Source organism: Oryctolagus cuniculus, chromosome 5 (assembly GCF_964237555.1).
Source record: "Oryctolagus cuniculus chromosome 5, mOryCun1.1, whole genome shotgun sequence".
Taxonomy (NCBI): Eukaryota; Metazoa; Chordata; class Mammalia; order Lagomorpha; family Leporidae; genus Oryctolagus; species Oryctolagus cuniculus.
Window position 1 is genome coordinate 109074265 of NC_091436.1, and position 22885 is coordinate 109097149.

The 22885-nt window shown below is 38.2% G+C and overlaps 1 protein-coding gene across 5 annotated transcripts in view; it reads right to left on the bottom strand.

Annotated features, from left to right (window-relative positions):
- Positions 1-17771, bottom strand: part of PHF3 (PHD finger protein 3) — an 84984-nt gene extending 67213 nt beyond the window's left edge. Inside the window, exons 1-2 of one of the 5 annotated variants that reach the window (XM_008263079.4) lie at positions 17432-17771; positions 5755-6023 (exon numbers count right to left, since the gene is read on the bottom strand). In XM_008263079.4, coding sequence (XP_008261301.3) covers positions 5755-5998 — 244 coding nt within the window. In that variant the 5' untranslated portion in view covers positions 5999-6023; positions 17432-17771. The remainder of the gene's footprint in view (positions 1-5754; positions 6024-17431) is intronic. The other 4 variants (XM_070074647.1, XM_070074648.1, XM_008263082.4 and 1 more) reach the window with 4 other exon arrangements.
- Positions 17772-22885: the final 5114 nt, after the last annotated feature.

The window sequence follows — 22885 nt, forward strand, 5'->3', positions numbered from 1 at the left end:
CTTTTTATCTCTGAATTCAACTGCTACTTCTGATATTAAGAATGACTTGTAGCAAAGACTACCATACCAAAAACTACCTGTTTGAGAAGAACTGGCAAACTCCATGAGAAATGTCAGAACTGAATAACAGTCTATCACACAGAGAAAACATAAGAAATAAGAAACAAAGAATTAAAAGCAGTGAAAGCTACATACATAGCCATCATTGTGCTTTGTTATACTTCATATTACTTAAAGAAGCGATGAAATACATCAAGCCTACAAATAGGACTTTAGAACTAAAATGAACGTAGACTACCTTTTAATTAAAAAAAAAAAAAAGTTTCAGAGATACCTTAGTTTGAAACAAACCTTAAAACATCACCTAACAAAAACAATCATCTGATGCCTGCGTCTCCACCAAAATACCCAGGAAGTAAACGGGTAACATCCAGAAAAAGTCTAAGTCCCATATTCCCTAGGAATCTATTATCCTATTTTCAAGAAAGCCACTCAAACTCTGCCTCCCTCTAACTGCTACTTACTGGATCTAGGTCTTTCCCTTTTATCCATTAAGAAATTACCTTCCTGTTCAGTAGGACAAACATTCAACATCTATGCCAGCTGTTAAGTCCTACTCTTTCCACCTTCCAGCATTTCTCCTTCTCCACTAAATTACATCTTTAATCCTATGAAATCTTTGCCTTTTTTTCTACTCTAAACACATTCCACTTTCACATAAACATGAGTAAAACCTGAAAGAGCTAATATTAACCATCAATCTTTTAGAAATGAAGTTTTATTCTTAAAGTTTATGCGTGAGCTTTAGAGGCCAGTTAACCCTCTCTAACATCCAACTAAGAGTATATACAGTCCTAACAGTATTAAATGTATTTTCATCACATTTGCATGACCACTTTTATATATTAAGTTTGTCTTTTTCCTGTTTAAATGCAATTCTCAAAATCAGTGACCTAAAAAGTTCTTGAAGCACAAACATTTTAAAAAACTAACACACACTAGTAACTCAGAATAATAAGCAGAATAGTGAAAAGACTCTAGTGCAAATACAGAATGAATTTATATATGTAGGTGGAACTGATTTGCACAAATAACTCCCTACATCCTTCTTAAACACGTACAAATAGGAAATACAATAATATCTGAATACTGGATTTTACTGGACCAGAGAGCTACTGTGTTTAGTTCAAGGTACTGTCTTATTGAAAATGCTGTCAAGTATAAAGTATGAACCCATAAAACTTGCAAATACTTCTTAAAGGAATCTCAGTGACACACTAGGACACCAATCATTTCTCCAGATCAAGTACGATATAATCTTTCAAGTATTATGCAGATTAATTCTATCTCTAATGAAGCAACCCAAGCTACAGAAATATTTGTATAGCACAGAGAAACAAATACAAGTTCTGCCTTATATGTGAAAGCTAAAAAAAAGTTAATTTCATACAAGCAGAGTAAAACAGTAGTCACTAAAGGTAAGGGTAGGGATGAGGAGAGCTAAAGGGAGGTTGGATAAAAGGACCAAAATACTGTTACACAGGAGGAGTAAGTCTGAATGTTACACAACACAGTAAGGGGCTATAGTTCACAGCTACATGCTTTAGTAAGAACTGGAAGAAAGGTATTCAAAGCTTCCCAATACAAAGGAACGATAAATGTTTAAGGAGAGAGAAATGTTAATTACTCTGATTTGGACATCACAAATTGTATGCACATATCAAATTATTAACAATGTACCCCATAAATATGTACAACTGTTATGTGTTAACTAAAAATTTTTTGCATGCCAAAAAAGGGCATTTGTAAAATTGCTACTTTAAGAAGCTTGTAAAATCAGTCAACATGTATTAAAATACTTTGCTTAGAAGGAAAGTAGCAAAGTTGAAATTATTTAAGTAAATGATTGATGTCATCTGACAGCAATGACATATGTAAGGCAGTTATCACATTGCGTTTTAGCATATTTTCCTTTACAGTTGAGAAAAATACACAAGTACACAATATAAATCAATTCACTGACTATACAGGGGATCTGTGAGAGTTCAAAGATTTTTTGCTTTGATTTATCTGCAAAAACCATGCTACAGGAGGAATTTTTTTTAATTTAGTGAATGATGACTTTGCAAGCCATGATGTGGCTAGCAAAAGACATCTTAGTTTGATAGCCATAAAACTTTTCCATGTACTATTTAAAGTAATAAACTGTAAAAACAAGATTGTTTCATATATATGAAGCATAGCTATCAATGTAAAATGGAAATGTATTTATAAAATCAGAAATAAACATTTCTTAATGACATTGATAAAGTCAGTAAATAGCATCTTAATGATTTTGAATACATTTCGTAAGTGGTACCCAAGCAATATATTCAGCATCTTGGATCTATTACTTGGAAAAATTTTTAAGGATATGATAGTAAGATTTTTAGAATAAAAAATAGGTTGATCATGAAGATAAAATATTTTCAATACTTAGTGACTTTCCTAACTCAATGGAATTCAAGAAATGTATTACTGGGCAAATCAAAATACATATGCAAACACTGCAGTTAGACAAAGTAATATTTTATAGAATCATAAGTACTCTAGTGCCTAAGTCAGGACTCTACAGGTTACTATCTCTTAAGTGGAAATAATCCAATTTTTGTGCATTTGACAAAGTGCTATAAGTAATCTTCCATGTAGCATTCTTATTTCTACTTATTTATTTTCATTTTAACTTAATGGGGAAGAGATGAATTTTCCATCCACTGGTTCATTCCTCAAATGCCCAACAGCCAAGAGCTGGGCCAGATGGAATTCGGTAGCCTAGAACTCAATCCAGGTCTCCTAGTAGGTGCTAGAGATCAAGTATTTGGAACTATCACCTGTGGCCTTCCAGGATTCAATTTATCAGGAAACCACAATTAGAAGCAGAGGCAGGATTTGAATCAGGCACTCCAATTCCAAACAGCATCTAAACACTGCATCAAATACTTGCTCCCTTATTTTTATAATTTTTGAAACTACTGTTATTTTTGGAAGCAGTAAAATATAATGCAAGCAATTCAACTATGTCAAAAAACTGGTTTTGGCAACTGCACAAATCAAGCTATTTCAGTATAGCAAAGAACAAGATAGCAATTATTTTGTTTATTTTGTACACTGTCAAAAAGCTACAAAATAGGCCGGCGCCGTGGCTCACTAGGCTAATCCTCCGCCTTGCAGCGCCGGCACACCGGGTTCTAGTCCCGGTCGGGGCGCCGGATTCTGTCCTGGTTGCCGCTCTTCCAGGCCAGCTCTCTGCTGTGGCCAGGGAGTGCAGTGGAGGATGACCCAAGTGCTTGGGCCCTGCACCCCATGGGAGACCAGGAGAAGTACCTGGCTCCTGCCATCGGATAAAATAAAATAAAAAAAAAAAAGCTACAAAATAACCATGGTGTCTAACTTTCAATATCCTGAGAAACATGAGAAATACAGATAGGATTATCTCCCTGCTTAGTTCAGATAAGACAATTATTATTAAAAAAATGGCTAAGAATTGTCATTTTTAGTTTATAACAAAAGCCTGAGATTATGAATAGCTAAATGTTACTGTCCACATAGAGTTTCCATTGTTATTCTTCCTCCTTGCAACTTCTCTTTATATTACAAAAGAGAAAATTAAAATTTTTCTATCTTTTCCAGTTTACTCTCAATAGACAATGTGTGGGCCTTTTACCAAACTAGGCAATCACAAAAGGCAAAAATCAACTTAGAAGCAAAATAAAACCCCTGCCTAATAGACCAATGAAATTTAAATAATCCTAAACAGAACAGCTTTATTAAGTTTCCCCTACAAATGCCCTTACATATCTTAAAAATCCTTTACTTCACATATATTAAATACAAATAGCTCTGCTACAGAATCTAGATAAATAGTAGCAAACAAGTCTTACTATAAGGATTTAGAAAGTAATTCTATTTAACTTCTTCAATAAAGTTTAAAAGACAGTAGAATCATACAGAAGAAATCATACCTCCAAAGTATTTTAAACACTTCAACAAAGGTGCTGTAAGTCCTCACTTAGCAAAGAAAACATTCACCAAAACTAAAGACTTTTCACATCAATAAAAACTTTTCATATCAGCAGAAATCAAGTTTGAAAAAAAGGACACCAAGTAGGAATGACCATATTACTAACAGGTTGAAATTTTTTTAAGAAAAAATGTCTAACAAGATGATACATGTGCCAATTCCAGATATAACAATCTTGAAGGAAATGCAGTTCCAGCAACAAGAATTCACATATTAAATCAATGGTTTTTCAGATCTTAGATTAAACTGCAAAACAGTGTGCAGATAATCAAACACTGTTAAATGCTTAGTAATAAAGAGAATTAGAACTACTGGACTGACACAAGAACCAAAGTAAAAAACTTAAACAATGCATACATAAAACAAAATTTCAAGCTTTAAAACATTTAGAATACAGCAACAAAAACAAAGTAAACCTATGCAATAACACAACACAATGCAAATAATTCAGGCGTACACCATTAGCAAGAAATGCAAAAGACCTCACTACTGTTAAAATGAAAATTCCTAGTAGCCAGTGTTGAGGTCTTAAGGCAGAGTTTCTGACTAATTTATGGGTGAACATCAAATCAAATTTTAAGTATTACTACATTAAATTTAAGTACCAAGTTTTAAGTACTACTACATCAAATTTAAAATATTAGGTAGAAAATATGAAAAAAATATACTGGAAAGACTAATGTAGGAAAAGTCTACAGTCAATGAAAAACCAACATCACATAAAATCTGTGACCTACACTAGACAATGGAGAGGGAAAGCCTTTAACTGCCTCAAAATTTATAATAATAATTCTGTTGTTTCTGAAGGAAAAACTATCTTTTTCTATATATTAACATAAATGCCAAAGCACTTTCTTATAAAAATAGTTTAGCCCTTCAGAGTTATCTTCCTTTTAGTCTTTTAGCTATTTCATCTACAGGTTCTAAAATAATGCTGTCCAACAAACAGAATGCAAAGCATATATGTGATCTTTATTTTCAAAAAAGCATTTTTTAAAAAGTTAAAAGGAAACAGGTGAAATTAATATTAATAATTCACTTAAATAAAAATATCCAGAACATCACTTCAACATGTAAAAAAAGAGATGAAATATTTTATAACATTTTTCATGCTAGGTCATCAAAATCTAATATGCATTTTGCAGCACATTTCAATTAGGACTAGATTCATTTCAACTGATAATTATGCGTGTCCTGTGGTTACTAAATTAGCAAAGGTTTAGAGCTCTTTCTCTGGTTGAGATACATGTACAAAATAGCCAAAGCATCTGAAACTGGAGAAAACAATATATTTAATCCTACTGGCTGGGAGAGACACTGAGAGAGGTTGATTCAGTCTTCCCTTTGACTGAAAAAGGCCTAGGAAAATATGTCCCAATTTTCACCTGTTGTAATGATGTAATTATTAACAGCATTCCCTATAAATCTCAAAAGTGTCCCACTTTAGATGATAAATTATATGGTCACCCTGCCTATACCTCCACAGAAGCTTCAAAGGTAACTCCATACTTCTTAGAACAAAATTTAGTTTAACTTCTAATTCTGATGCCTGGAAAAGAAGATCTAAATTTAAAGGAAAGAACCCTAAATTCACTGCCCTCATCATTTAAAAAAAAAAAAAAAAAAAAAGCTGCTCAAAATTCTTTTTATTTTAAATTGCAGACTAAAAAAAAAAAAAAAAAAGTAAGAATTACCTGTTGAACAAGGCATCTGGAAATTGGGATCATTGCTATCCAAAACAGGCAAACAGAACTGGTTACTTGCAGATCCTAGCATAGGATCCTTATCGCTGAGCATGTTCTTCAGCGAGTCCTCTAAGACATTTTGACTTGTACTAAAATCCTCACAGACTTCATTCTCCAGGTTGGATCCTAGAAATAGGGCATCATCTAAGTGTTCAGTAGGAATTAAATGATTAAATGTATCAACTATATCCATGAAGACTTCTGTGTGTCTTTCAGCCCTATAGAAAGACAAAAAAAATACCATAAGAAATAAAGCTATCAATTGAAAATCACCTAAAACCAAATTATTTTAATAGTTTGAGTCTAAGAACACACTTAAGGTAATTGAATTTCTGTATTAAAAAAAATCCTCACTACTTTTAGAATATACATTTGGAAATGTAGAACAAGTCTTTACTACATGTTTCTTCATCATGCATGTAGAATATCATTTTTCAGAAATCTTATTAAATGCTTATTCATTTAGGAAAAATTATGTATAATCCATTAATTAGACACATTTGAAAGAATTACATGGCTTAAACCATAAAAACCATGTCTGTAACAATAACTTTTTCATATTTTAAGAATCAGACACCGCTTTTACAATAAGTCCATGTAAAAGAGTTCAAAGTATTAAATGTTTACTGTCCCACATGTATGAAGACTACAAAATAGGTTTGTTTTATTTACAAAGCATTTAAATTATACAAAGAGATGAGAGACAAAAATTTTGTGGGAATAGAGGAGGAAAATGGGAAACTATTAATCCAACAAATCAAAACTCAAAAAACTACATACACACGCAAAGACGTGCACATACACACAGATTTTCTAGGGTCCCACTTCAAGAGAAAATGAGATAAATGACAAAAACAATCTACATCATGTATTTATATTAAGTTATATGTACAAATTATCCAGTTAAATCTCCTACATGAATGTCACCTACATACTAGGCATTGCTCAGAAAATCATTTCAAGCTCTAAGAGCTTCAATTATCAAAGTGGAATTATTTCCAACATTGGTCTTACAGAAAACTAAGTCAACACAATCCAGGGAGAGATGAAGACCAAGAAACTTATTTAGCTATCCAATTGGCCAGAAAATTTTACTGGTTAAAGCAGAACATATTTTGGCTCCATAATTCCCAAAATTTAGCTCCAAATCTAACAAATTTTCTAAAATTGGCCATGAATTATTCTTCCATTTTATGTCACAACGAGCTACAATTTCACATATTTACATAATTTAGCCTACAAGAGTAAAAAATTATCCTTTTACAAAGAAACCACATTTAAGCAATATAAATGTCTCCCCAAGGTCACAAAATGGCACCAACTTTCAAATGCAGGCTTCACACTCCAGAGTTCATACCCTTCCTTAACCATTAGCCTTTTACACTGAAATGAGAATTGCAAAGACCTGACTCATAAAATGCTCTTTAAAAACAATTTTCCACATCAGTGACTGCCTGTGACCACAGATAAGGGAAGGACAGACTGCAAACACAGAATCTTTGGAGAATGTTGGAAATGCCCTGAAGACTGATTGTCCTAGCACTTTATAATTTTTTTTAATTTATTTATTCAAGAGCATAGAAAAAGAGAGCTCCCATGTACTGGTTCACTCTCCAAATGCCCAGAATAGCCATGTGCAGCCAAGGCCAAACCCAGGAGCTGCAACACAATCAATATCATCCATGAAGAGTGGAAGGGACCCAATTAGTCATCACCACTGCCTCCTCCCAGGGTCTGCATTAGCAGGAACCTGGGCTCAAGAACTGGAAGTAGATCTGGAACTCAGGTACTCTAACATGGGGGGGGGGGGGGGGGGGAAGCAGGCATCTTCACCATCTTCTTAATGGCTAAACACCAGAAATCTGTTCATTTGTTAATGGATGTACTTTACTGTATTTCAACTTTTAAAAAGCTAAGAAAATTTTCCTGTCACAAAAAGCAATTCCTTTCTAGGTAAAAGAGTTTCAGCATCTCTTCTCAAGTGCTGCTATTCATTTACACTGAAATGTTAATAAAGTACTGAAAGAAAATGATAACAATTGTGTTAACTTCCTGCTTATTTTATGTGCATTCTCTAAATCAGAAAATTGTGATTTTTTTCAATGCTGATGAAAACTCAAGAAAAGCTCCTTTAAGGAATTCCCTATAGCTATATGATCTCAGTACCTAAGATTCAATTACACATCACCAATACTTCTATTAACATGCTTTCAGATTGCAAAGAAATTTTAGTATAATAAATTCTGGTACCTAAAAATAAGTTACCAAAAAATTACTAACTATTTACAAAACCAAATAGATTAGAACAAAAAAAAATCATTTATCTGGATGTAGCAGAATTCAAAATTTATTGCAGGCCAAAACTCTCTTCATAAATTTGCATTTCAATTTTCTTTTTAACTTTTAGCTAGTTTTCTATTAACTTTTATTTACTTATTTGTATTTGAAAAGCAGACAGAGAGTCAGAGACAGAGATGGATCTTCCAACTACTGGTTCTCTCCCCAAATGCCACAACATCCATACCAAAGCCAGCAGCTCCAAATGCAATGTGGCTCTCCCAAGTGGGTGGCAAGTTCCCAACTACCTCCGCATCACCTGCTGCTTCCCAGTGCACATTAGCAGGAAAATGTTATTGGGCACTGAGCCAGGACTCAAACCCAGGCACTATACAAAATAAGATACAGGCATCCAAAGCAGTATATTAACAGCTGTGCCAAAGCTGTGCCCTTTTCACTCAGATGAATCAAAAAGAAAAAAAGGCAATTCCAGCTCTAGAATCAAATGGTTTATTTTCCTTACAAAACGGTACACAGAATCACTGAAAATGCACGCATTTCCATGGCAACACAGGCTGGTAAATTCTATAACTTCATCTAAAGTTCTTCTGTTGCACCAAATTTACTCTGAGCTTTCAGGTAGTGGGGACACTCAAAAGTTAGTTACATAGCTCAAGATCACAAAGCTATTAAGGAAGACCAAGCCATCTAAATAAACGATATTTTTTTCCCTAATAATATTGCTATCAGTGAAACCTCCCCAAAACTCCTTCACTAAAAGTACTTTCAGAGCCTGTGGAATTCTGTTTAATCTCAGTACTTACTAAACTTCAAAAGATCTATATCATAAAAAGTAAAGCACATTGTAAATATGATAGGTCAAACTTCCCAGTACTGTTTTTTAGTCATAACTAGTATGACTTTCAAACTGTTTTTCCAAGAATTTAATTAGACATTCTCAGGAAAAAGCCTTCTATGATCAAAAGTGAGGAGTATAAAAAGGTTGAATTTAACAATACCTTTTATTTATTGAACAAATCTTTACTAAGCAGCTACCACTGTGTGAGACACCTTTAGTAATAAGCAAAGGAGAATGGGAACTTCCTCAGATAGAAAACAGTATAAAGCATCCCAAATTTATGGGTCCAAAGAAGACAATTTCCACAGGACCCATCACATAACTAATGTTTTGTGAAAGACATCTTAAGCATCAAACTGTTGTAAATTAGACTGAGACACCTTTTATTTAATTTTTTAAAGATTTATTTATTTGAGAGAAGAGTTACAGACAGAGAGAGAGACAGAGAGGTCTTCCATCCACTGGTTTGCTCCCCAAATGGCCAGAATGGCCAAAGTTGGGCCAATCCGAAGTCAGGCACCAGGAGCTTTGGCCAAAATGGCCAGAGCTGGAACAATACAAAGCCAGGAGCCAGGAGCTTCTTCCAGGTCTCCCACGTTGATGGATGCAGGGGCCCAAGCACTCAGGCCATCTTCCACTGCTTTCCCAGGTCATCAGCAGGGAGCTGGATGGGAAGTGGAGCAGCCAGGACTTGAACAGGGGCCCATATGGGATGCCGGCACCACAGGCGGAGGCTTTATCTATTAGTACAGCACTGGCCCCTAGCTTTTTTTTTTTTTTTTTAATATCCCTGTACCTATCTACCTATCATCTGTCCATGTAAGCTTCTTTTTTTTTTTTAAATGAAGATCTACTTATTTGTTTAAAAGAACTAGAGAGAGGGAAAGACAAGAGAAATCTTCCATCCTCTGGTTCACTCCCCAGGTGGCCACAACAGCCAGCTCTGGGCCAAGCTGAAGCCATGAGCTTCTTTCAGGTCTCCTACATAGGAAGCAGGGGCACAAGCACTTGGGCCACCTTCTGCGGCTTTTCCCAGGCCATTAGCAGGGAGCCGGATAAGGAGTGGAGCAGCCGGGGACACAAAACAGCATCCATATGGGATGGTGGCATTGCAGGAGGCAGCCTTACCCACTACACCACAATGTCAAACCTTAAGAATGATTTTTCCGAGATGGTTCCAAACTAGCTCTGGAAGTAACTCCCAAAGGACTAAACAAAATGGCAAAAACCAGAGTAGGCAGCCATACACCACAACTATCTTGAATTAAGCATATATTGGAGTGTGACTTCAGGTTCAAATATCTAGCTCAATATCAAAATCAAAACTTTCATGCTTAACTGACTTCAAAAATATTAACTCACTTAAAATGGCCACACTAACCTAGACTGGATCATGAACAGGACAGCGACAAAGAAACATGAAATCAGAAGAAAGTCTAATTCTGTTAATAGTACTGTACTAATAGTAATGTTAACTCTGATAAAGGAACTAGCATTTTGTCAGATATTAATAACCAGGGAAACAGAATGAAAGGAATACAAAGAATTCTACAATCTCTGCAACTTTTTTATAAATCTAAAACTATCCCAAAACTAAAAGTATTTTCAAAAAAAGAAAAGCAATCAAAGGATGTTCCTGGATATCTAACAATGTGGTTAGACAAAGATAACCAGATCCAAGTAAGGGAAAAAAGAGCAGATTTAGAGCTGATCTGAACTTTATCTAAATGCTTCCTTACATTTCACATGCTAAATTTAATAATTAAAACAAATAATATATTTTAAATAGCTAAAGATATATGAATCAACATGAACACTTTTGGAATATACACGCTAAATTCAAAAACTGTTTCTAGAGCCAGAAACTGAATAATCTGCTTAACTCAAAATTACTTATTCATATACTTATTCCACATCCACTACAAAGCACTATAAGTACCAGTGAAACAAACTCCAGTTTCAAATACAAAGAGCTCACAATACAAAACAGATTACAGACAAAAACAAACACAACACAAACATGACAACAAAACATGCTTTGCCATATTGAAGGGCTGCAGATACTACCATAGAAGATGATGAAACTCAGAAGGGCTAAGCAGGAGATGTGTGAGCCAGATCCTAAAGATTCAGAGGATATTCCAGGCAAAGGGAGAAAACATGTACTAGTTATGAGTGCCTGAGATTGGTCCTAGTGGGATATTTACAAAGACTCACAATACAATTAAAAATAACTAGTACTATCATTCTGATCTGAGTCCAAAGATTTTTCCTGTTTTAAAATATTTGCTTTGGCCGGCGCTGCGGCTCAACAGGCTAATCCTCTGCCTGGGGCGCCGGCACACCGGGTTCTAGTCCCGGCTGTGGCGCCGGATTCTGTCCCAGTTTCCCCTCTTCTAATCCAACTCTCTGCTGTGGCCTGGGAGTGCAATGGAGGATGGCCCAAGTCCTTGGGCCCTGCACCCACACGGGAGACCAGGAGAAGCACCTGGTTTCTGGCTTCGGGGCCGCAGCGACCATTGGGGGGTGAACCAACGGAAAAAGGAAGACCTTTCTCTGTCTCTCTCACTGTCCACTCTGCCTGTCAAAAATAAATAAATAAAATACTTGCTTCATACGCAATGCTCAGAAAATATTGCAAATATAGTGGCCACTAACAAAACCAGATGAAATTATTTTAAGAGTTTCAAAAATGAATAGAATGTAAAAAGGTAAGATTAAGAAAGTATCAAAAGAAAAAAAAACACACTTCAACAAAAACCAGCTTTAAGAGATTGGAGAAATTAAAAAATTATTGTATGAAATCTTTAAAATTATCTTTTAAGTACATCTATGTATATATTATTTCTGTAAAAATTTAAAAAGCACATGTAAACCCAATAATAAAATCAACAAAGTTATGAAAGATCCTGAGAGGTTACACTATGATAAAGCTCTCTCTCATGTAGTCTGCATGTGTGTGTGTGTGTGTACATGCTAGTGGGTGACAGGAGAGGGACAAAAATATATCAAGAAAACATAAAATCTATGAAGAAAAATTAAATAAGGTAATGGTGGTGGTGGTGGAGGAGGAGGAAGTGGAGGTAGAGGAAAAGGAAAGGCAGTTTATGTATGAAGGAAAATAAAGACCTCATTAAGAATGTAACACCTAAGTCAAAACCTGGAAAAGGAATGATCAATCCATAAATGCCTAAGAGCAATTCAGGTAAAGACCTACTCTAAAGGGCAAAGGCCCTGGAAGTAGAACAGCACACTTTATCCCTTCCAGACCTTATATCATGATTTAAATTAAACACTCAATTTCATTAAGGACACTCAGAAAAACTTTCTAATAGGCAGTAATGAAAATATAAAAATCTTATTAATTGGGGCCAGCATTGTGGCTTAGCAAGTAGTCACTGCCTACAACACTGGCATCCCTTATGGACACCATTTCAAGTCCCAGCTGCTCCACTTCCAACCCAGCTCTCTGCTAATGGCTTAGGAAAAGCAGCAGAAAAGACAGTCCACAGGACTGTGCCCCTGCCACTCCCATGGGTGACCCCAAAGGCCTGGCTCCTGGCTTTGGCCTGGCCCAGCCCTGGCCATTGCAGGGATCTAGGAAGGGAACCAGTGGATGGAAGCTCTCTGTCTCCTCTCTCTTTCAAATCAATCTTTAAAAAAAATGTATTACTAATAACAATAAAACATGAAACTCCATATGCTCTAACTTCATGCCACTTTTCTACAAGCTTGATTCCGACAGTTCTCAATCAGAGATGACTAAGGCCATCCACAAGTCATTTGATCACATGTTTAGACATTTTTGGTCACCAAAACTGCAGTAAGTACTAATGGCATCCAGTACATAAATGATAAAGCACTAAAATAGCCCCACAACATAGAATTATCCAACCAAAAATGTCATCAAGGGCAAAGCTAACAAACTCTGCTCTATACTTAACTAACTCATTTAATCCAACAATCCTGTATTATAACCCCAATTATTAAAAAAATGAAATTAGAGAGGTTACTTGCAAAAGTGGAAGTTAAAATACAAGCCCAGAAAATCTCATTTTAGAGCCAAAGAGTTTACTGCTACCCTATATTTTCTTTTTATAAAGTTAAATTTACTGAATGTTTATCATGTGCATTATGTAAATTCATTGTGCCATTTAATTCTCACAACCACAGAATTAGGTATTATTATTCTCAATTTGCAAGAGGTGCTAAAGCTTACTGAAGCTACACCCATTAACACACAGTGAGTAACTGATAGAACTGGAACTCCAATCTGCCTAGTATGACGCCAGGATCAGTTCTTAACCACTATGTTATAACAATGTTAAGGATGAAACATAGGTTATCCTACCAGGTCAGAGTCAAGGAAAGTTGTTAAAAAGTTAAGCCATGTGTATGACATTACAACAGTTCCACAAAGCTATGCCACCAGTCATCTGCTTAACACACCCACTTTAAATTCTGGTCTCATATCATTAGTTCAAGTCTATTGGTAAGATCTCACAGAAGAAAGCAAGAATCATAACTTTTTTCTGAATGTTTCCAATAAAATGAATATGTAAGACACCAACAGGTCTGCCGTACAAAAAGTTAATATACAAGCAGACCTAAGAACCTGGAAAAAGAACTATGAAATAGAGGTTGAAACTGGCAGATTTACACTAACCAAGAAAAAAAAAGTTTATTTTCAAATTTATAGTTAAACTGGCATTATACTACAATCGAAATTTTAAGAAGCACCAGTGAATTAACCACAGTAGTGCAACCAGATTACCATTAAAACTACGGCCTACTTAACAGTCCAATCCCACATACATTTAGTACACACTATACACCAGGTCCTTTCCTAAGTCTACAGCATGCATTATCTCATTAGTTCCTCACAACCACCTTGTAAGTGCAGCTATCATTTATTTCTCTTTCACAGAAGAGTAAACTGAGGCAAAGACAGATAATTACATCACTTTCCCAAAGTCATTTACCCAGTATTCTTAAATTCAAACCCAGGCAGGGTCATTCCTGAGCCTACACTTTTACACTACTATATTTTATGCACTCAACTTGTTGAACACAGATTAATTTTTATGGGTTTTAATATTTCATTAATGAAATCTTTAAAAATACTGGAAACACTCATTCCAAAATAAAGCAGGAAATATGCATTTAGCTGCCCTCTCCACATAAAACACAAAATGGCTATCCATTTACATGTATATGAACCACAACATGTGGAGGAAAAGCAGTTATAAGATAAAAACTGAAATTTATTGTCTAAAATTTCATGTTTTCATGTCCAGCTCATAAAAATTATTAATGAATAGCAATTTTAAATTTAGCTTTTCTGTACAATCTGTCATTCAAAACTGATAAAGTTAGATTATGTCAACAGATTAAAATTTATGGATAATATTTTTCAATTTGTACTATTCCTCTTCACTATACAAGTAGCTAAAAAACATTTAAATACTCTGACCACTAAAAAATGGCCAGAATTAAATACATAACACACCAGTCTATACATTTGGCAATCCCTCATACAATGCCTCTTACAATTCTTGAAATATCTCTTAACTTCAATATACTAATTTAACATCTCATGTCTTTGCAATCTTGTTTCCCAGCCAAGATTGCTGAGTGTAAGTAGAAAAGAGCCATGGGTATTTCTAATTACACAAATACTATCAAAAGGCAAAGGAGAATCTTTACTTTTCTCAAAAATGCAACATATCATAAATGTGCAGCAGTTTGCCAAGTAATATTTGTAGTTTAAAAAATAAGATGTCTATGCTTCTGAAAAGTTACTCCAGGATTCTCAGAGGTTACCCAAGAAGAGAAGAGAGAAATAGTACCCAAGATACACTGTCCTAGAAACTGAGAAATCGTCAAGGAATTCTCAAAATTTGGATAAATAAAAATATACACATATTGGCATTCTTAGAACCCTGAACTCCCTAACAACTGTGTGGTAAAATAGTTATGGATAGTATGCAAACCTGGATGCAGATTAATACAGCTCATTATCTCATTAAAAAATAAAACAGGAATTTCCTCAAGAAAAAAATGCATAAAAACAACTTCATGAGAATTTAACTGGCACTTAATCTGTGTAAAAAAAAAAAAAAGTACACAATTAAGAAAGCAAAAATGTGTCAAAAAAACAAACACTATGTTACCATGTCCAGGAAGATACTCATCGTTTTAAGTACATGAAACAGAAATGTAATGTACAGATAATTTTTTATTCACTGGTTTTTCAAAGTATGTCCCATACTGTGTAAACATCTAAACTCTTAAGATAATTTTTCAGTAATCCAAATTATCACCTGCTTTCAACTTTTATCAATAATACACTAAGTCAGACTATCAACCTTTCCCAGCTGATTTCAATAAATAAGATTTTAATTTAATAATTTTAATTTAATAATATAGTCTTAAAATAAGGGCAATTTTCTTTCAACTTTTATCTTTAAATGTTAATTTGACCAAATCTGTTTTTCACCCACATTTACCCAGAACACTTATGTGGTCTTCTCTGACTATGCAACACACAAGTATACTATAAAATCAACAGGATAAAGTTACCAGAGGTCTATCCCAACACAGAATGCATAAGTAACTCAGCAGAAATTCACTGTTCTTCCAAAATAATGCAAAAGCACTATAATGAATTTTTATGCTCTTCAATAATTGGACAGAGAAAAACTTCTGTCCCATCAATGACTCATTTGTTACCATTTGACAAGTCCCTAGTACAGTTATCAAGCAAAGCTTAAAATCGAAGGTTTACTTCTTTCAAAATAAAAGGCTCATTTCAGCGGTACAAGTCTTTCTGCTGCTAAGGAAGTGACAGTGTGCCTTAATCGGGGCATTAAAAGCTCTTAAAAGTTTCCCCATAAATTGTTACTACCATTAGAAAATGGATTCTGTATTTTAGAACAATGAAACTGATAATGGTAGTGGAGAAAAAATAACCAGTGAACATAAGAAGGAAAAAATACATATATATGTATATATATATTGATTTTTTTATATATATATATATATATAAAAACAAGTGGAGAAAAACTAAGTTGTAAAAACCGCTATCTGGGCTAACAATAATCTTTACACACCACCTTGTGTGCTCTGGAATAGACTATAAACTCAAAAACTTCAGTACACTAAAACAGAAGACTTCCCGGTTCTTCTGATTCACAGGTCTATTGACCGTCACAAACACACATCTCCAACTGCAAACTGTCACAATTTCCAACACTTCATTCAGGAATCAAAAATGGTAGCAAATGAATGAGTGACTTAAGTGTCGCTTTGGAGGATCTTAAAACAATCAGTTTGGGGAAAAGAAGGCAAATTTGACCTTCCCCCATAACAATAAATAGAACAATGTGCTATTTAGGTATTCCTGAAGTACTTTACTTTCATTTTAAACTCAGCTTAACATATACAAGTATACAAGTTCGTATTTCAGGAAGGCTCAATTACCGAGGACTCCTTTCAAACGAAGTATCTATAGGAAATGAAGACTGGCCTGGGTGGATACAGCATTGTTGCCACTCACTCTACTCCATGACCACAGTCTAAGAATGACTACGGAACAGCACTAAGAAGCACACGCTCGAACCACAAGTCTCCAGAAAATGGCACTCAAAGGCCCGAAGATGGGAAAAGGTCATCTGACCTGACAATACACTGCCGAGGAAAAGAAGGGACCCTGGACTGTGCGCGACACCAACATTCTCTCCCATTCTCCCTCCTCCCCGCCCCTCCCCCCGGGTCAGGTGATCAGTTATTTAGCACCATTAACACGTACTGATCGACAAGTGGCTCCTTAAATGACTCGTATCATCGGAGAGCAAGAGGACTCTCAGGCTTTCCGATCTCAAACCAGGCAAAAGGAGTCGCCAGCTTGGGCCCCGAGCACAAAAGCGCGCGGCAACAGGAGGATGGATGGGGCACCAACAACTCCCCCAGTCCAAAAGCGGGGCCGACGACCGGCCTCGCGCAGGGCCGGTCCCCGCTTCGCCGCGACTCGGAGATCAGGGCTCGATGCCCGGGTCTCCACGAGAGGGGGGGAACCGGCCGAAGGGCCGAATGCCCGGGCCTTGCAGGCCCGGCCTGCCTGGCAGCGCCCGCCGAGCCTCCCGGCTTGCGCGCCCGCGCGGCGGCGGCGGCGGCACACACTCGCCGCCGAGGGCCGGGGACCAGCGGTACGGGGAGGCCGCGGCCCCGACCTTCCGCCCGGCCGGCCACCATGGCTCTCTCTCCCCAGCCCGTAGTCCAAACGGTCCCGGGAGGCAGAGGCGCGGCCGGGGTAGGCCGAGGGCGTTGCGCAAGAGGCCCCAGGGGCGATTTCCCCGCTGCGCGGGAGAAAGGAGCCGAATGTCCGCCGCGGGAGGGGCAGGAGGCCCGCGGAGGCGCTGTGCGTGTGGAAGGGGATGGGGGAGGGGAGGGCTGCCCGTCTCCCTGGCCGCGGCCACAGCCGCAACTCACCCAGCTCCGCCAGACGAGCGCTACCACTGGCAGCAAGAGGAAGATGGTGGCCGCTGCCGCCGCCGCTGCCGCCGAGGAGGAGGAGGAGGAGGGGGCCCGATGGGTGCCGCGGAGAGGGGGTACGCGCAGGACGTCGGCGTCGCTGCCACAGCCTCTTTTCCTCTCAAGACCGAACGGCGGCTGCGGACGACGCTAATCCTGGCTTCCGCGCTGCCCTCGTATTCCTCGTTGCAGCCGCCGCCGCCCTAGGCTCGAAGGTCGCTTGCCTCGTAGGGACTGTGCGACGGCGCGAGACCCCGCAGCCATCGGCGTGCAGCGGCGGCGGCGCGGGAGCAGGAGCGGGGGCGCGTCACGTGACGCCACTGTTTACCGTTCCGGGGGCCGCCGCCTGCGTAGCCGCTGCGCCTGCGCACTGTGGGGCTTCCCGCGCCGCGCCTCCGAGGAGCCCCGGGCTGCCGCACGCCAAGGGCCTTGGGCGCCCCTCCCTGTCTGCCGCCGGCTTCCAGCTTTCAGCCTGGGGGCTGCTGGGAGGAGGGGGGCGACGCAGGAGGGTTTTTTCTACAATAAGGAGTGCTAAGGCTTTACAATTAATATGAAAGTGGTGGGCAGGGTTACTTTCCACTCTTTTTGTTAATTGATTGTGAGTGGTAGACTAGGGAGGAGCAGATGCGCCCCCTGCCCACACACCCTGGCCGCCTCTGCACAACAGCCTCACGGTTAACTACCTCAACCCTCAGCTTTCCAGCCACAAGGCCAGTTTCCCTCAGGACCTTGGCTCCCTCAAGAAACAGTCGAGGTATCAAGTCAGTCTTCAAAATGTGGCCCAGTGATTCCTTGAGGGGTACCCAAGACCCCTCAAGGGAGCCAATAGATAATGTCTAACGCCAGATTTCTTCCTGCTTTTGGACCAAAACGGAGGAGAGCAAATAGAGGAAATAGGGATGAGGGTCCCGTCATTAAGCCAGACTTAGGGAAACTTGCAAAAATTTTAAAATGTGCCTCTCGTTAAATTTGTTGGACCATTTTGTTATTTTTCACAGTAAGCGTGATTTAAGGTAACACATAATGAATTTTGTTGTTAATCCTAAAATATAAATGTTTTGGGGGCAGGTGTTGTGAAGTAGGCTAAGCCGTTGCTTGGGATGCCTGCACCTTGTTTAGGAGTGCTGATTTGAGCCCAGCTCCTTCCAATTCAGCTTCTTTCTAATGCACACCTTGGGAGGTAGCAAGTGGTGGCACAGTATTTGGGTTCCTGGAATAGCTCCTGCCTTCTGGCTTTTGCCTGGCCCAGCCTTGGCTCTTGCAGGTTCAGGGGGTGAACCAGCATGGATGGATGATCTCTGTCACTCCATCTTTCAAATAAATAAGACTTTAAAAATAGTACATGTTATACATTTTTCTTAGATTTAACGTCTCAGATGTTAAATTATCAACAGATACAATCATATAAAGAGGAGCTCTTGGGAAGCCCTCAAATTTTAACTGTATAGAGGCCTCAGAACCAAAAAGTTTCAGAAGAACTGGTCAAGGTTATGTACTTCCAAAACAGGTTGGGTTGACTCCTCTGTCAGCCCTTAGTAAGACTGTGATACAGCTGTTTCCTGTTAGTCAAAATGAGCCTGAAGCCTGTTAGGAACAGAGATTGTATCTTCTACCTACAGGGATATTCTAGTGTTCAGATAGCAGCAGCTGAGCACCTTAACATGTGGTCCACGTTCTTCTAAAACTTTTACTTGTTGATTTAAGCTTCACACCTGCGGTTCACATATTAAGATCAGTTCAGGGTAGAAGAAAACTCACAAACGTGGTTGAAAATCTGCTTGTTCATTCCTCTCTCTCGTGTTCTGATGTTTTAAGCTTTCCAAACACCAAACACACCTCTGCAAAGGAGATTTGGACTATCCTGATTCTACTGAATTCCTAGAATTCCACCCCCTACCCTGACTCATCAATCTCTCCAGACTTGACTTTATAATTTTAAATGGTTTTTTTGAGAAAGGAAAATAGAAACAAGGAATCAACAATATTTTTTTAGGATCAGTTGTTTGGTAAAGTAGCAGCCTAGGATGTCTTCCTCCCATATCAGAGTGCCTAGGTTCAAGTCCTAGCTTCCTGTTAATGCACACCCTGGGAGGCAGCAGGTGGTAGGTTAAGAAGTTGGGTCCCTGACACCCATGTAGGAGAATTGGATTAAGTTCCTAGTTCCTCATGTCAGTGTTTGCCTAGGTGGACCACTGCAGGCATTTGAGAGTAAAATGGCAGATGAGAGCACCCTCTCTTTTCTTTCTTGCATGCATGCTCACTCTCTCTCTTTCTCTGTCTCTCAAATAAATAATTCTTAAATACATAAAACAAAAATGGATTTATTTCGTTTGGGTTGTCAAAGAGGAATTACAAAAGTAAATCTAATTGGTATCTTTACTCTTCCTCTGGACCTCAATGTGAAACTTGAAAAGAGCGTTTGGAAAGAATAAAACTATTGTAATAAACAAAATCCAATCCTGAAGAAATTCAATAGATTAGAGCTCTATGAAGGAAATCATTAGGTAGAAAATCCCCTTAGAAGAATTGAGGAAAACATCCTTTTAGAGAAATGTTAGTAAATTTAAGAAAAAACAAAATGGTGGTTTAAAAAAGATACAAAACCCCTAAGACCACTACATTTCCAAAACAAAGATTTCTGATCCTAAAAATGTCAACAAACTTTCCAAAAAGCAAAATGTCATGATTATATTATTTTGAACCAGCCAAGTACCCAGATTCACATTTGTTCAACATAAATGATTTATCTTGCCCTATTCATAGAAAGGTTGCTAGAGGAAAGACCAGCATAATAAAAGTAGCTATGGGTACATTTGTCCACAGGACACTGTTTTAGTTAAAAGACTTACTGGAAAATGAGATTGTATTGTTAACATTGAGAACTTCAAAGTAGTCTCGGAAAATTAGCAGGAAAACCACAAAACAATTAATAATGGCTAAAACTGACAATGTATTTGTGTTTGACATAAAAATTATGAGAAAGAAAAGACAAAATGTGGATCTTGCAAAGCTTTGAGCCAGGAAAGTTGAACCTAAAGGAGATCAAGACCGTAGAAAATAGTACACAATACAGAAACAAAAGTCAATTTTGATATAAAAAAATTAAAAAACGCTTATTGGGGTTGGAGTCAGTGCTTTGGCACAGGAGGTTAAGCCACCACTGTGGTACCAGCTTCCCATATGGGCACCAGTTTGAGTCCTGGTTGTTCCACTTCCAGTCTAGCTCCCTGCTAATGCACCCAGGAAAGCAGCAGAAGATGGCCCAAGTCCCTGGGTCCCTGCACCCCTATGGGAGACCTACTGACTCCTGACTTTGGCCTGGTTCAGCCCCAGTAGTTGTAACCATTTAGGGAGTGAAATAGTCGATGAAAGATCGTCTTTACTTCTTTCTCGCTCTGTAACTCTACCCTTCAAATAAATAAATGAATCTTAAAAAAAAAAAAAAATGCTTGTCAACACTGAAACATTGATCCCTATGATATCAGTTCACTAGAGTCAAGATAGGAAAAAATTGTTAGAATTAACTATAGTGAACAAGAAATCAATTAAAAAATGCTAAATTTTTAAATAGTCTTCTCTGGAAAATACATTCTAGACATACACACATTATGGTAGTTTAGAATACATTTAAGTGTTTTTATGCCTAAACATGGGAAGCCAAAATGTGGAGCCAGCATTGTGGCAAAGCAGGTAAAGCTGTCACCAGGGATACCAGCATTCTAAATAGGCAATGGTTTGTGTCCAAGCTGTTCCACTTCCAATCCAGTCCCCTGTTAATGGCCTGAAGAAAGCAGCGAAAGATGCCCCAAGTGTTTGGGCCCCAGCCACCCATGTGGGAGACCTGGATGAAGTGCCTGGTTCCTGGCTTCGGCTTGGACTAACCCTGGTTGTTGCGGCCATCTGGGGAGTGAACCAGCAGATGGAAGATTTCTGTCTCTCTGATTCTCCCTCTCTCTCTGTAACTCTGACTCTCAAATAAAATAAATAAATCTCTTTTTAAAAAAATCTGGAACCTACCTTTCTGAGGTTTTCAGTGGGCTTGGAGGCTTAACCCAAAACACGTTGTTTTATACATTCTCTGTCTTGCTTGCTTCCACAAATTTCTTTACCTACTTTCTCCAAAAAGATGGTTAGTTACTCAGGTTTTTAGCAACAAACAATGGATGGAGAGAGAAACATGCCCCACTGGAGGATGAATAATTTGCAGAGCATACTGAGAGTCAAGAAAGTCTAGCAGACTTAGTCAAATTATGAGATAAAATGTTTCCATTTATTAGAACTATGCAGGCCATAAAGCACCTTGCAGACTTCAGCAATTCTAATGCACAGAAAAGGACCAGACAGAAACCCCAGGCACCAAGTCTCTGACTAACTCTGTAATTAATTATCTGGATGACTTTATTTCTCTCAAGCCTTCTGCATCACTCTACATGCCAATGCACAGTTTCCTTTATTTGCTCCTTTGCTTATCCATTTCATTGTTCACCTCTATGCTTCAGAAATGAACTGCATTTTTTTTTAAAAGATTTGTTTATTTGAAAGTCAGAGTTACACGGAGAGAGAAGGAGAGGCAGAGAGAGAGCGAGGTCTTCCATCCACTGGTTCACAGCCAATTGGCCGCAACGGCTAGAGCTGCGCCGATCGGAAGCCAGGAAACAGCAGCTCCTTCTGGGTCTCTCACGTGGGTGCAGGAGCCCAAGCACTTGGGTGATCTTCCACTGCTTTCCCAGGCCATAGCAGAGAGCTGGATCTGAAGTGGAGCAGCTGTATCTCGAACCAGTGCCCATAACGGATTCCGGCACTGCAGGCGGTGGCTTTACCCGCTAAGCCACAGCACCAGCCCCAACATTGTTCTTGCTCTCAAAGAATTCAGAAGAATAGGAGTAAATGGACAATGGATAAGTACAATGCAGACTACTGTGACAGCAGTTGATGAGGAAGACCTATTCTTATTTTATCTGTCTTGCAGTGGGCATTGAGCATTTCTGACAGAGGAATGCTCCAAGGGCAAAGAAGTAACAAAAAACTTGATGGATTTCAGAAACTGTAAATGGTTTATTTTCTGGACTGGACCTGTTGCCACCATTAAAATAATAAAAATTTATTTAACAAAGAAACTATTTGAAATCTTTTGATAATTCTGCATAATGTAGAGAATTAAACCCAATCTTCTTAAAGTGGTAATCAAGGCCCTTTAGTTGGTCCTTGACCAATTAACTCTTCAGCCTCCTCTCTTGCTATTTCCTGATTTGTAATTTGTGATACAAAAACATATAACTATTTGCTATTTCCCACACTTATGCATGCAATGTATCTCCCATGCTGTTCATTCTGACAGGAATGTTCCCTTCCAAATACCCCCAAACACTCCCACAGCTCCTCCCACCACTTTAACTGGATTGTTGCTGCATC